The sequence below is a fragment of the Engystomops pustulosus genome, chromosome 2 (genome assembly GCF_040894005.1).
Source record: "Engystomops pustulosus chromosome 2, aEngPut4.maternal, whole genome shotgun sequence".
NCBI classification, from domain to species: domain Eukaryota; kingdom Metazoa; phylum Chordata; class Amphibia; order Anura; family Leptodactylidae; genus Engystomops; species Engystomops pustulosus.
The window spans coordinates 102148374-102161928 of record NC_092412.1 but is presented as its reverse complement, the minus strand read 5'-3'; the positions used below and the strand labels follow the sequence as shown (position 1 = coordinate 102161928).

General features: G+C 40.7%; 1 protein-coding gene across 1 annotated transcript in view; it reads left to right on the top strand.

The window, feature by feature from the left end:
• The first annotated feature begins 240 nt into the window (after window positions 1-240).
• The window catches only part of RASA3 (RAS p21 protein activator 3), a 155233-nt gene continuing 141918 nt past the window's right edge, over window positions 241-13555 (top strand). The window contains exon 1 of the mRNA XM_072135786.1: window positions 241-485. Within this exon, the coding sequence (XP_071991887.1) occupies window positions 431-485 (55 nt within the window). The 5' untranslated portion in view covers window positions 241-430. The remainder of the gene's footprint in view (window positions 486-13555) is intronic.

The following is a 13555-nucleotide window of genomic DNA, read 5'->3' as shown; positions in this document are numbered from 1 at the left end:
TGATCCAGCTCCCTAAAAGAGCAGGACTTCCCATCACTAGTTGGGAGGTAATGTACAGGCAGAAGGTAGAACCTACCAGGAGACCATAAATTCTGAAGATCAACGACCCTTATCGCTAATTCTCACAACATCTACCATAGTAGAACACGAAGCTACGCCTCGCTCTTACCTTTTCACCAATGGTGACTGCTGACTGTCCTTTTGGCCACGCCCTCTCATTTTTTCTGTGTCAGAATTAGCCATTCACCTCTGGAGAGGGTGTGTAGGCCACGCCCAGTCGAGGCTGAGCGCGCGGGGTTGGAGGATGACTCCTCTGGCCGCTTGGCTCTCTGGTTTGCGCTCTGTGAGGAGGAGACTGGGGATCTGAGCTGCAGTGGCCGGAACGGGAGTGCATTGACCGGGGCAGGACCCGCACAGAGCAGCGAACACCATGGCGGTGGAGGAGGAAGGCATCCGTGTCTTTCAGAGCGTCAGAATCAAGATAGGTGAGAGCTTACTTTTGGTTACTCTGCCCTGCTGCCTGAACTGATCCAGCGGTGCCCTGAGTGTGCTGGTTCTGACCCAGGGGGTGGTGACCGGACGTGAGTGATCTGATGTTCATCAGTGAATGATGATGAACGCCCCTGACAGTGCAAGATGCCAGCAAAGCAACACTTTCTTCTTGCACTATCGGCAGCATGCTGTGCTGCCTGGCATCTTGTCTCCTCGCTACCCTCCTGCAGTCGTGTGCCCCTTGTTCTTCAGTGCAGTGCCTGGCATCAGTGTGTAGCGCATAGATCTCTCCGCTTGGATTGGAATAGGCGTCTAAGCCATTACCTCATCATGCCCTCTGATGTCAGATGGCATCCTTTGTTAATCCGTGTGAATATGTGGGTGATCTGGCATGGGGTTTGCCAGTGCATGAGAGAGGAGCTGAATCTCTTGCCCATATCTGTGTGATTTGCCTACTGGCAGAACTTCTCCCTGGACAGTAAAGGCTTTTTAGTGCAACAAAGCTTTCATTCTTCTATCCCAGTGGAAAATCTTTGTAAAGCAAGGCCCTCAGTGACTGGAATACAAACTCATGTCCACTCCTTGCTCCAAGTCTGAGCCTCAACTTCCAGCATGGACACAATGGAAGTGTTGGCTCGGGCTGTGTGCCTTGTATTTTTAGTGGTCACTCTGAGGAAGTGGTTTCAAGGAAGAATCAGATACTTGAAAGAATTGTTCTCATTCAAAACGGCTTCTTTTTTTAAATGAAATTCTGTGTGTACCATAAATATCTTTATACTTTGTTTAGTGCCTGTACGTTTTTGTATTTAACTTTTTTTTTTTTTGCGCTTTGGATGAGCTGACCACACAATAGTTTGTTAGATGGCAAGAGGCAGACTCAGAGATTCCTTTTATTTTGCTGTGGCTATATGTAATAATCATCATATTAAACTTGTCAGTGTTGGTTTGCTATGGTTATAAGAGGTTTTCCTTAATCTTGTATACCCAAAGAACTGTTAAATGCATTGTATTTATCTGTGCAAGGTGTGAAGGAGAAAGTAGGGCTGTACTGAGGCCATGGTGCCGGAGGTGGCACCAAAGGTTCCTTTGTCACATAAGATGAATCGATGGTAATATATATAGTGAAACACATATAGTGATAGTGTTGTCTTTCAGTAATAACCACAGTATTTTACAGTGAGACCACCCCTTTGAGAAGACCATCTCCCTAAAAGACCATCCCTCACATCATACCACATTATACTCAATGGAATCTGCTCCCCTATGAGCAGACCATCCCATTACAAGACCATTTTTCAGTGCAAAGTTGGGCAGTCTGCTAAAAAAGGTTTTACTGTATTTGGTTACAGGTTACATCTAACGGTACATTCATGCAGCAGGGCGGGCTCTAGCGCTGTGCGCTGCAGACGAGGAGGAGACCCCTTCTTCTCCATTGATAAAAGCCCCTCCATTGCCGTCTATGGGGACATAAATACGGCCGCAAATTTGTGAAGAACTGATGCCAGTTATAGCACTTAGTGGCCACATATAATATGTAGCCCTTGCTTTACTCCTAAACGTATATATGTGAACAATTGCTGATTTATTTCCTAATGCGATAACTCATGTGCCTGGAAATTAATATAAATTATCTAAACAAGTATATATCATTTTTTTTCAGTTGGAGTTTTTCCCACGTAGAAACCAACACTTTGGTTGTGGTTTGGTATCAAGTGTCACATCAGTTGAGAATTTTTTTTTTCAGTGTAAGGTGGAGTTCTGCTTAAGCTAACCACAAAGTGTTGATGATTTTTTTTTTTTTTTGCTCTGCTCATAGCACATTCTGAGTTTTGCAGTTTTGAAAGGGTAGCTAGAAACAAGGCCAATTATAATGTTCAAATAGCAGGGTAATTTATTCAAATTGAGGGAAAGGAAAAGCTAGAGTTACCAATAGCAAACATTCAGCACTGGAAGAAACAAGAGCTGGAATGTTATTGGTCACTTTTTACCTTTCTTAGCCACAGTTAAAATTACTCCCTTGTATTGAGTCTGTTAGTACAAGGACCAGTTCACATTTTCAGCTATTTTATTCAGTTATTGTAAGCCAAAACCAGGGACACTTGCTCATAGATCTAGGTGCTGTGACTGTGGTAATCATATATTTGTATCCATGGCCCCCTTTCTTTTATACAAGGTTGTGCAATCGGTAAGCCAAATTTCCAACTCTTTTTTTTTTTTTTTTTTTTTTTTCCACCAAAATGGTCACCTACTCCGACTCTACAGTTCTGTTTGCCTGGTCACCCTAGTGGTGCTGAGATTAATTTGGGCATTCCTTCCCAGTGCCTTAATCCTATAACCTCTAGCAGAGGAACTTCAGTACTGAGCATGTACATAAAGTTGTGGCGTGCAGGCTTCTGACTCCAATGAGTATTTCCATAACTGATGGAAGTGTTGTTTGGTGCAGTGGGCCAGGTAGCAGTGAATGCAGCTGTGTAGTCCTCACCACTATCCGTGCTCTTCTGCTGCTCTACTTTGATTCTTGACTTCTGACGTTGGTTGTCATCAGTAGATAGGGAGAACACAGAAGTTTTAAGTAATTGTCAGCTATACTGTACTGCTCCCAAGTCCTCTTCTGCTCCAGGCACATTTCTGCTCTGGGTTCTGATGCTAGCACATACACCTAGTGTGGGACACAGAACAGTGCAGCTTCTTCTCTCCTCCATGAGTGGCTGTGTGGTGCTAGGAAAAGAGGAGGAACCAGAAAATTGGAGCTGCTATTTTTTTTTCTACAGTTTTGTTAGTCTGCCTTGGGCTCTATATTGTTAACCTTAAGGACCAAGCTGCTTTAAGGCTTTTGGACCAAACCCGATTTGAAAAAAAATAAATAAACCTGCCATGTGTCACTATAATTGGTTAGAACCTTTGATCGGTTATTTTCTTGACATACATTGTACTTCAATTCAGCAGAAAAACTTGGATGATATCTTTTGCGTTTAATTTATGAAAAAAATGGAAAATTGCCAAAAATATGGAAAAATTCTCAATTTTCAATGTTTTAAATTCTTTGCCTTTTAGGCACATAGTCATAGCACCCAATTACCTTCATAACTAACATTTTACCAATGTCTGCTTTATATTAGCATGGCTTTTTACGCATCCTCTCATTTTTCTAGGATGTTATGGGGCTTAGAAATTGTGGGCGCAATAACCGCAGCGTCTATAGGGCTAAACAGATGGGATCGCGAGTATCGCAATCCCAGTTGTTGGTGCTGGAGCCCAGCTGTCTGACATAGTTGGGCTCCTACAGCGATCACATGGGTTCTGAGTCCGGGCCATGGTAACTGGTGCAGCACCTTTAACATTGAGCAGTATGACAGTATGGCCTTTGGACAATAGATGTTGTTCACCCCTGGCCTAAATCCTTAGATCAGGAATAGAACAGACATTTAAAAGAAATTTCATAAATCTTATCATTTATGATATATTTGTGCAGTTTGAATCAGTCCATTTTATTACAACTCCAATTCCTCCAAAATGGTCACTGACTCCGACTCATCGGCCCTGTTTTTAAAATCAATTTGTTGAATTATGCTAATACACATGAACCAGAGCTCCTCCATGCTGTAGCTTTACAGGCTTTTGCACTGTGCAGAGCATCCACCCCACTGTCTGAGGTTACTGTACCCAGTAGGAAGGGGGAAGTGCAGGAGAGGGGGACATGTATCTGCACAGTGTAGCAGCCTGTGAAGCCTGCTTTATTCACACTTGGTTTTTGATGGTAGATTTTCTGTATAATTTATGGGAAATGGAAGGTATATCGAAGACCCCATGTTTCCCTTCCATTTTTAGTTTCTGTTGTGCTCTCCTTAAAGGGGTTTTCCCACAAAGGCAAGTTAGGCCTAAAGATAAGGCCTAAATTGCTGATCAGTGGGGGTCTCAGCAGTGAAACCTTCATCTATCAGCAAGTTAGGCCCTATCACGTGGAAAGAGCCTAAGTTGCCTTTGTGGGAAAACCCCTTTTAAATGGGGAGTGTAGGAGAAGGCTCAGTTGTAGGCATGAACTGATAAATAAATGTCACTTTTTGCTTCCCTAACAATAGCTGGTTATCTGTATCTAGAGAAGCCCAATATCACAGTGCCTTGTGGTGTTTGAGTACCCAGTTTATAATCTGTTCATATGCCTTATAGATATCTTGGTGTTACTCTCAGACCAGTAAGTACATTGTGGCAGGAGTTTGAATAGTGTTGGAAACTGTTCTACAACGCATCGAACCATTATGAATTTTATTTTACTAGAAAATTCCTATGATAATCACTAATCCCCATGTTCCAATTTAAGGCAGCACCTGTCTACCTGCCAATGATGATATAAGTTTAAAGGAAATATTGGGGATTTGGCAGTGCCTATTTCTGGAGAAGCTTCCCATATTCTTTATGTATGAAATGAGCACCAGTCAGGGTGCTGATATTATCATTGGGTGCTTTTAACGGAGCAAGAAAACTCGCCAAGTAAAAAGATCCTTACAGAAGACTTTTGATTCAAAAAAGGAAGTGACAAGCGCTAAGGAAATTGCTTCATCTAACCAGTGTAAGTTTTGTTATTTCAGCCACCTGGTATCTCTATGTAAAGCTATAACAGAAGTAGAGATGTGATCGGCATCTAGATATGTTCATGCTTTGTGTTTTCCTTTCTAATGATGCAGAAGTAAAGTAAAAAATGTAAAAAGAAAAGTATGAATCCAAATTAAATAAGGCCATATGCAGGGCAATTTCTGATACTGCAGAATACCTTAATTATTAAACGATTAGGCTGTTTTGACACGAAGAGTAGCATTGCTTTCCGTGGAAACAATGATGGAATCTGATGGACTGTGTGGTTGGTAGGGCTTCAGTGTTGCTGTGGACCATAGTTTCCTTTACGAAAGGATTCCATGACTTATTATGGTCAAAGCCTACGCCCATAGATTGTGAGGTATTGTGATTTTAGCCAGCACCATTTCCAAACTGAAGCCTCTATTTACCTTTAACATAAGGTGGTCATTGGTCGCTATGGATTGATGGGGCTTTGTAATCACCATTGGATGTGGCTCGCTGCATTCTACACCCTCAAATAAGGGTTCATTCACTTGTCCGTTTTTTAAATTCCTGGCTTCAGTTATTTTCATTGAAGCCTTACTGAATAATTATTTTCTTTTCTATGCTCTTTTTCACACTAACGTTTGTATTGTGCCTATCTGTTGTCCTATTTTGGACATGTTACCTAGTGCAAAGGTACTTCCAACCAATGTAGAAGAAATTGTCTAGTTTCATAAAGCAGTATTTAATGCATGTCGTATACAGTACTATTAATAATATATGACCACAGGATTTAGCAGTTTACTTGTTTATATACGGTATTTAAGGAAATTTCCTTGCTATAATTTGGTGGCACACTCATGCATTTGTATTGCTTTTGTGAAAGGTTCTCAATATTGTATCCAAAAAATACTGCCACACTTCAACAAGGCTACCAGTAAGGAAACTGTTTGAGTGAGATGTTTGGAGCCCTGAAAGGCTCTGGTTGTCCAAAAGAATATCAATCAAGACTTAAACGGGTCCTAGACCTGACAATTGTAAACAGTGGCTCATGTTAGAGGATAAATTTACAATTTACAGTACGCCCAGTGCTTTCCATCCCTTTTTCCTCTTTGATAAGTTGCTATTTTTGCAGGTACCATTCCACAGGAACAAATGATGCCTGCGAACATCATGATTGCTACATCTGTCCTTTAATGTGTTTTCTGAGTCATCACTTGAAAAAAAGGTTAGAAATCACATCCACATGCCCTTGCACACGTGTAGCCCATTCCTGGAATAAAATGTTATTTCTCTGTTCCTATGATTCCATCACACTGTTTATTTCCTGCAGTGTTTGAAAGCTGAGAATAGTATTCTCATTAAAACTTGCACAGAAGGCAAGTAAATTCTAACCCTCCTCCCTCATTCAGCAAGTCATAACACATGGCACTTTTATCTCCATCATGCTCATCTCTTGTATGGTTTTCCAGCTAGTTCACCCTCCCTGTCACCACAATATTAGTCCAGCACTTCATCCCTGTCCCAGGTCCTCTTCCTAATCTAGACGGAGCTGTCCTACCTCTGCTGAAACTGTGAGGTCTGCAGCCATGTGATAAAGTGCAAGGAATTAGCTGACTGATTTCTCAGGCCTCCTATTCCTCTCCCAGCTTCTCATGATGACATGTGATGTACCTTTCTGTTCAGTCAGGAGTCAAGAATACTAGGTCCCAGGTCTACATAGGGGCTTCTGATTCTCTAGTCAATGTTTCATGTTTCATATTCTAAATTACAGTAGATTAAATAAACATTAACATTTGATGTGTGCGGCTAAAAGTTTTAGCATGTGTATGATTTAAAACTTGACTTAGTGTTGTGTATTCATGTGTACATACTGTGAATTTTGTAATTGTTTTAGAGATATAGTAGGAAGGAAGACCTGCTAAACAGATTACATGGCTTTAACAATCGGTGACGTTGTAGGTGAAAAGTCCACTTTAATCTTGGGATGGGCTGTGTACAATAATAAGTGCCTGAGCTTTATCATATTACTCTATGGGATGATGCCTATTGCAGCCCTTTATAGCTTTGTAGATAGTTATTGCCCCTTTAACATTTTCAATTTTGTTTAGCCAAGTGTTTGACATGTTTGGGCAAATATTTGATTCATTTTACAATCTTACGTTTAAGGATTCAGATAATATTGGATTAAGATATTTTTTTTGGACATGTTTAAGAATAACAAAATGAATATTGTCCCATTTTAAACTGTTTAAACAAGCAGAACGAATCTGATAACAGCAGATTCTTAACACTCCTCTCCTGGAAACGATACGTCCAAGTAGTAGTGTTGGTGTAGTTTGGTGGCCTTTTTAATGCCATTTTTTGCTGCTCTTACCTAAATGCTGGGCCCAGCACATGGTAACCCTTCGTTTGATTATCTGTTTTTCTTTCCCACACAGGAAAGGACTTCTAGCATGTTCACTTTACCTACATTTGCACATGTGACCCTTTCTGTAGGGGAGCTGGCAGGATGTTTATTGCTATGTATGTATACATATATTGTAATTGTGGTTATCAAACTTTCTTGATACAGGCACTTGCCTCATGATTTGAGTTACTTTTTTGCCCAGCACTATTGGTCAGGGGTGGTGGAGGGAGAATAAAAGTATTGTGCTTTCTCTCTCTTGTCTTCTGTGTAGTACTGGTGTACTTTTTTTTTTCTTGTGTATATGACTAAAATTTTTGGTGTGTGGGCCAGTTTAATTAAGTCCGCTGTCCACGCCCAACTTTGTTTGTGGTGAAAAATAGTGTCAACACAGGTTAAAATGGAGAAGGTTTTTTTAAAAAATATATTTAGCTATTATGAGTGCTTTCTTTATACGCAATGAAGAGATTGCTTTTTTGTTCTTATTTCAATAAATTGAACACTGTGCTTTTTCTAGGAAGCACCATACATGCATACATATCATATGGTGAATGTGCCTTGTTACTGCAGCTCAAAGTGAATGGGTGAGAGCTGTAGTAACCAGGCATGGCCCGTAGCCTATGTACCGTACTGTGCTTTAAAAGGATTTCCAGATTTCTTACAACTGATGACCTATTGAATTAGATGGTTCCAACGGCTTCTGGAACCCAAGTCACAACAAAGTACCAAGATGCTACAGGAAAGTCAATGGGGTACTGATTGCCAGACACTGATTGATATGGATAGGTCATCAATATCCAGATTTGGAATTTCTGGATTTTCGGAATGCACTTTGTAATAGGTAAAATTGGTGATGCAGAAAACTTGCTTTGTATAGTCCCTTTTTTGTTATATTACGGTATTTGGGGAAATCTTGCTTGCTTGTTCTGAATGGAATACAACATAAAGAACATGAAGATGTCTGACAAATTCCTGTAATATTAAAAAGAGCACTTCATCTTTGCACCTGATTTTATTTTTCTCACTTTTTTTTTTTTTCTTATTGCCTGGAAAATCAGTCCATGAAAATCTCATCAGAATCAAACTTGCATGTACACGTTAGTAAGTGTATTCCTACAGGTCAGAACAGTTGCTGTCATTGCTAAGTTATCTGGGGATTAAGTATCCTAGATTATTATGGCAACTATGCAGACCCTGTGGAAAATGCTCTCTTTTCTCATCATTCAATGAGGATCATACCTTATATGTATGTTTGTTTTTTTTGTTTTTCTTGTGTATATATATATATTTTACATATATAGATTTGTTCTTAATTTGAATTTGTAAGTGACTCTGAACTGTATTTTATAATTGTAACCCCAGCCAAAATTTCTTTTAGTCTCTGTGACAATTGGATTTGAAAAATGTTGGGTTGTCATAAGAACCAGGATTAACAATAAATCTTAATTGCAGACACCTTTGATAACTATAGTTTGTAACTCGGGGGAGGGTGTTCTTAAGTAGGGGCCTGCCTGTACTGGTGACTAAGTTTACCACATAACAGATGTGTTGTGTTGTGTATAGTCCACCCACTGTAGAGTGGTTTAATGTACAGTATTTTGCTGTGCACCACCAGTAAGCGTGGAGTATATTCATGAAATGCAAAGTTTGCAGGAAGTGGTACTGTTCCACCTCTACAAAACCCACTCAAGAGTAGTCTGGCTTGGTTACGTGATGTTGAACTTGGCATTATGTCTAGTCTTTAGTTAAACTTTAACTTGTTTATTGGCAGATTTGCTTCTGTTGGCATTTGTCAGAACTACATTCCCCACCTGTCTTATGCTGAATATCTTAATGACTGCTTTGTTCCTTGCATATCAATTCCACCCCCCCCCCTTTCTTCACAGAACAAGACAGTAATGCTGTTAAGGCCTTGCAGAAGATTCCTCTCTATGGAGATCTTTTATCATAGCCTGGTCTTTGTTTTTTGTTTTTTTAAATTTTGGCTAGGTGCTTATTTACCATAAGGGTTTTTTGCTGTGCTAAATGTGTTCAAACTTATGTTTTATTTTATTTTTAATTGGCTGCAATTTGCGCCCTTTTTATATATTTAAAGAATTTTTGCTTGCTGCCATAGCTTTGCACTTATTTTTGCCACAATTCTGGCTGCTTGCACGTAACCAAACGCTAATCAAACAAACACAACTGCCCTGCTGAGATAAATGGGGCAAACCTAGTGCAGAAAACAGATTCTTCTCCAGTTTTGCACAACCATTAGAATAGGTGCAAAAAAGCTCATCGCTTAGAGGTGCAAATACAGAGAAAAAAAAAATAACAACTATGATGAATGACCCTATGTGCCATCTTATGGTGCCGCTGTAAGGCACTGTGTAAAAAAAGCCCACTTTGTAGGTTTAAAGATGCCTCAGTCTATACAGAATCTAACATGATTTCTATAGTTGGAACCTATAAGACTAGATAAACCCTGTACTTAAATAACTTTGCCTATAAGCATAAGGGTACATTTACACTGTGCAAATTATCACAATCATATATAGAACACTAGTGTTTATAAGCTTTCCTCCTTTTAATGCTGTCCAGATTTTGAGGTATAAGGTTTATGTCTGATTCTTTGAGTTCTCTGTGTATGTAGCCCACATTCAATGTAATGTTTGCAGACCGAGGTATACATGTTTGTCTTCTTGTTATGATTGCAATGAAGCACATGCGGCGCAGTAACAGCCCTTCGCACTGTTATTACTGATAAGGCCTTCTGTAATAACTAGGAAAATATTATACTGTGACGCACATGGTTTATTATGTTCACAAGAGTCAAGTGCAAGCAATTAAAAAATTGTCTATTTTTCTGCTGGATTTCCAAGGATCTTGATGTCTGATTTCCTAGGAATGTTTCGTATATTAACATGTCATTTGATACTCGTGTTTCCTTTTGCTGAAATGGGGAGACTTTTTTTCTTTTTTTGCAGGTCTCCTTTTCCTGTAAAGTCTTTTGACATTTTGTTGAGTTACTTAGAATTATTTTAATTCGGTTGTATACAAAATTATGTCTTTTGAAAATTGTTGCAACTTGCAAAGGACAACACTAATCTTCTCTTTGGGGTTAATGTGACATTTACCGTATATAATCGTGTGTAAGCAGAGTTTTTCAGCACAAAAAATGTGTGGAAAACCGTCCCCTTGGCTTATACACGAGTCTATTTTAAAAGAAAATTCCCACTTAAAAAAAAAAAAAAAACTTGTATATTCACCCTCCGATGTCTGCGCGGCTCCCCGATGTCAGCGCGCCCCGTCTTCTTTCTTCTCCGCGGCTCCTCTTCTTTCTTCTTGCTTCTGTCATGGACGCGGCCATGTTTGCTTCGTGGCCACGCATACTATGACGTCAGCAGCGGCCGCGTCATTGTATGCGCATGCTAGAAGAAAACATGGCCGCTTCCATGACAGAAGAAAGAAGAGGAGCCGCGGAGAAGAAAGAAGACGGGGCGCCCCGACATCGGGGAGCCGCGCTGGCATCGGAGGGTGAGTATATAAGTTTATTTTTTTACGGGCTGTGGGGGCAGGCTGTATACTACTAGGGGCTGCTGTATGCTACATGGGGGCAGGCAGTATACTACTAGGGGCTGCTGTATGCTACATGGGGGCAGGCAGTATACTACTAGGGGCTGCTGTATACCAATGGGAACTGGCTGTATACTACTAGGGGCTGCTGTATACTACTGGGGGCTGCTGTATACTACATGGGGGCAGGTTGTATACCACATGGGGGCAGGTTGTATACCACATGGGGGCAGGTTGTATACCACATGGGGGCAGGTTGTATACCACATGGGGGCAGGTTGTATACCACATGGGGGCAGGTTGTATACCACATGGGGGCAGGTTGTATACCACATGGGGCAGGTTGTATAATACTAGGGGCTGCTTTATACTACATGGGGGCTTGCTGGCTGTATACTACTGGGGGCTTGCTGGCTGTATACTGGGGGGGGGGGGGTTGACCAATACATTTCCTACCCTCGGCTTATACTCGAGTCAGTAGTTTTTCCCAGTTTTTGGTGGTAAAATTAGGGGTCTCGGCTTATACTCGGGTCGGCTTATACTCGTGTATATACGGTACATATCTCTTTTTACATATGTTAAATAGTGTGTATACTGGTATTGGGTACCATTCATATGGAATCCAAATGAGCACTGTCTAATTGAAAATCTTTGTAATGAGTCATTTGGGGGAAATTTTCTTTTTCTTTTTTTTTCTTTCTAATCAACCTACCAGTATGTTTTGGAGTGTGGGAGGATAACTCCTTTTGGGCTGTGTGAAAAGGCCTTATACAGTTCATTTCTTTGCACTAATTGCCCTCTTGTTCCTCCATGTTCATTCATGTAATGTTATGTGGCGGTGTACTTTTAGTTGGTTGTTCCGCTTGGTTGTACAGTTTTGTGATTTGGCGCAGTCTCTTAGAAGAAATGGAGAAATGACAGCTATTTGGTCACCAATTCTGCTGTACACGGAGTACCAGCAGTCAAACCTACTATTTGTTACTTATGATTCACTTTTGTGGAACACTGATTGATCTGGATGGCAGACCTGTATCATGGTATATAAGGCTGTAAAAAGACGCAAGTCCATCTAGTCCAACCTTTAAGAATTTAACAAAATGTGTCTTGCACTCCAGAAATCTATTCATGCCTCTCTTGAACATGTACATAGAGTCCGCCATAACAAACTCCTGCGGCAGAGAGTTCCATAGTCTCACTGCTCTTACAGTAAAGAACCTTTGTCTATGTTGCTGGTAGAATCGCCTCTCCTGTAGACGTAGAGGATGCCCCCTTGTCCTTGTCACAGGCCTAGGTATAAAAAGATATTTTGATAGATCCTTGTACTGTATATCCTTTAAGATAAAAGTTCTGAAGCAACATTTGTTAAAACTATGCCGGTTCTTTGTTATTCCTCCTAGAAATGTACGGATACATTGACATCTGAGTATCACCTGCTGGAGGAGTATGTTTGTCACTTTTGCCTGTAATACTGTGCAGTCATTGCTGACAGTCATACTACATAGTGGTACAGGGGAATGTCACGTTGAGAAGTTTATCCATAATTTTCTAGGAGGCTTTTTTCTTTATCTATGTTTGGCGCAGTTGTGGTGCAAATGCTGTTTTGCGACTTTCAATTGTGGCAAATGAACGTAGACCCTGCTTGCAGAGGTCGCGATAACGCCTCTACAAGCCTCTGACACATGTAGAGGCTGATTTACTCCCAAAAAAACCCAAGCGTATTTATACTTGTTTAGGAACTGGCTGATGGCTCAGAACGGTGCCAGCGCTCACTGCAATCCGGATCGCAACGCACACAATCACCAGAGCCTCCTGCCAGGCCAGCTTGCTGGGCGAGCCGATAGAAGGTCATGTGACCGGAGCTTACTTCACTTCCGCCCATCCCCTTGGTTGTGTGCGATTGTGCACACAGTGCCATGCCATCAGCAGGATTGAGCGATCTATGTGAGAGCCCAATCCTTTATTGTGACAGGGGGGCGATATTATCAGTCCCCTGTCACCCTATCCCCGTTTACAGTGAGAAGCTGCAGGGAGAATGCTATATGCAACCTCTCTGCTTGTCTCTGTATACAGATCACTGATAACAGTGATCCAATGGACTGTTACCATTAAAAAGCTAAAATCTCCCCCATTTCCCTAGAACGGATATAGAACTTTATAAGCTGTAAAAATCCCAAACATGTTGGGTCTTTCCGGGTCACAAAATGCCCCGGTCTATCAGTATATAAAAATGGTTATTCCTGGCAGTGAACTGCATAATGGATAATAGCGCACAAATGTGTGAAATGCCACTTTTACACCATTTTGCATCACATAAAAATTTTTAATTAAAATTGACTAACAGGCTTTACAGTCCTCAAAATGGCAGCAATGAAAACATCATCTCATCTTGCAAAAAATGACATTTTACACAGTTCTGTACACCAAGTATAATGAAGTTATTAGCGTCAAATATGTTGTTTGAATACATTTTCAGAAATTCATAAAACCTACATAAATTTGGTATCGCTGTGATCCTACCGAACCAAAGAATAAAGTAGATGTATCATT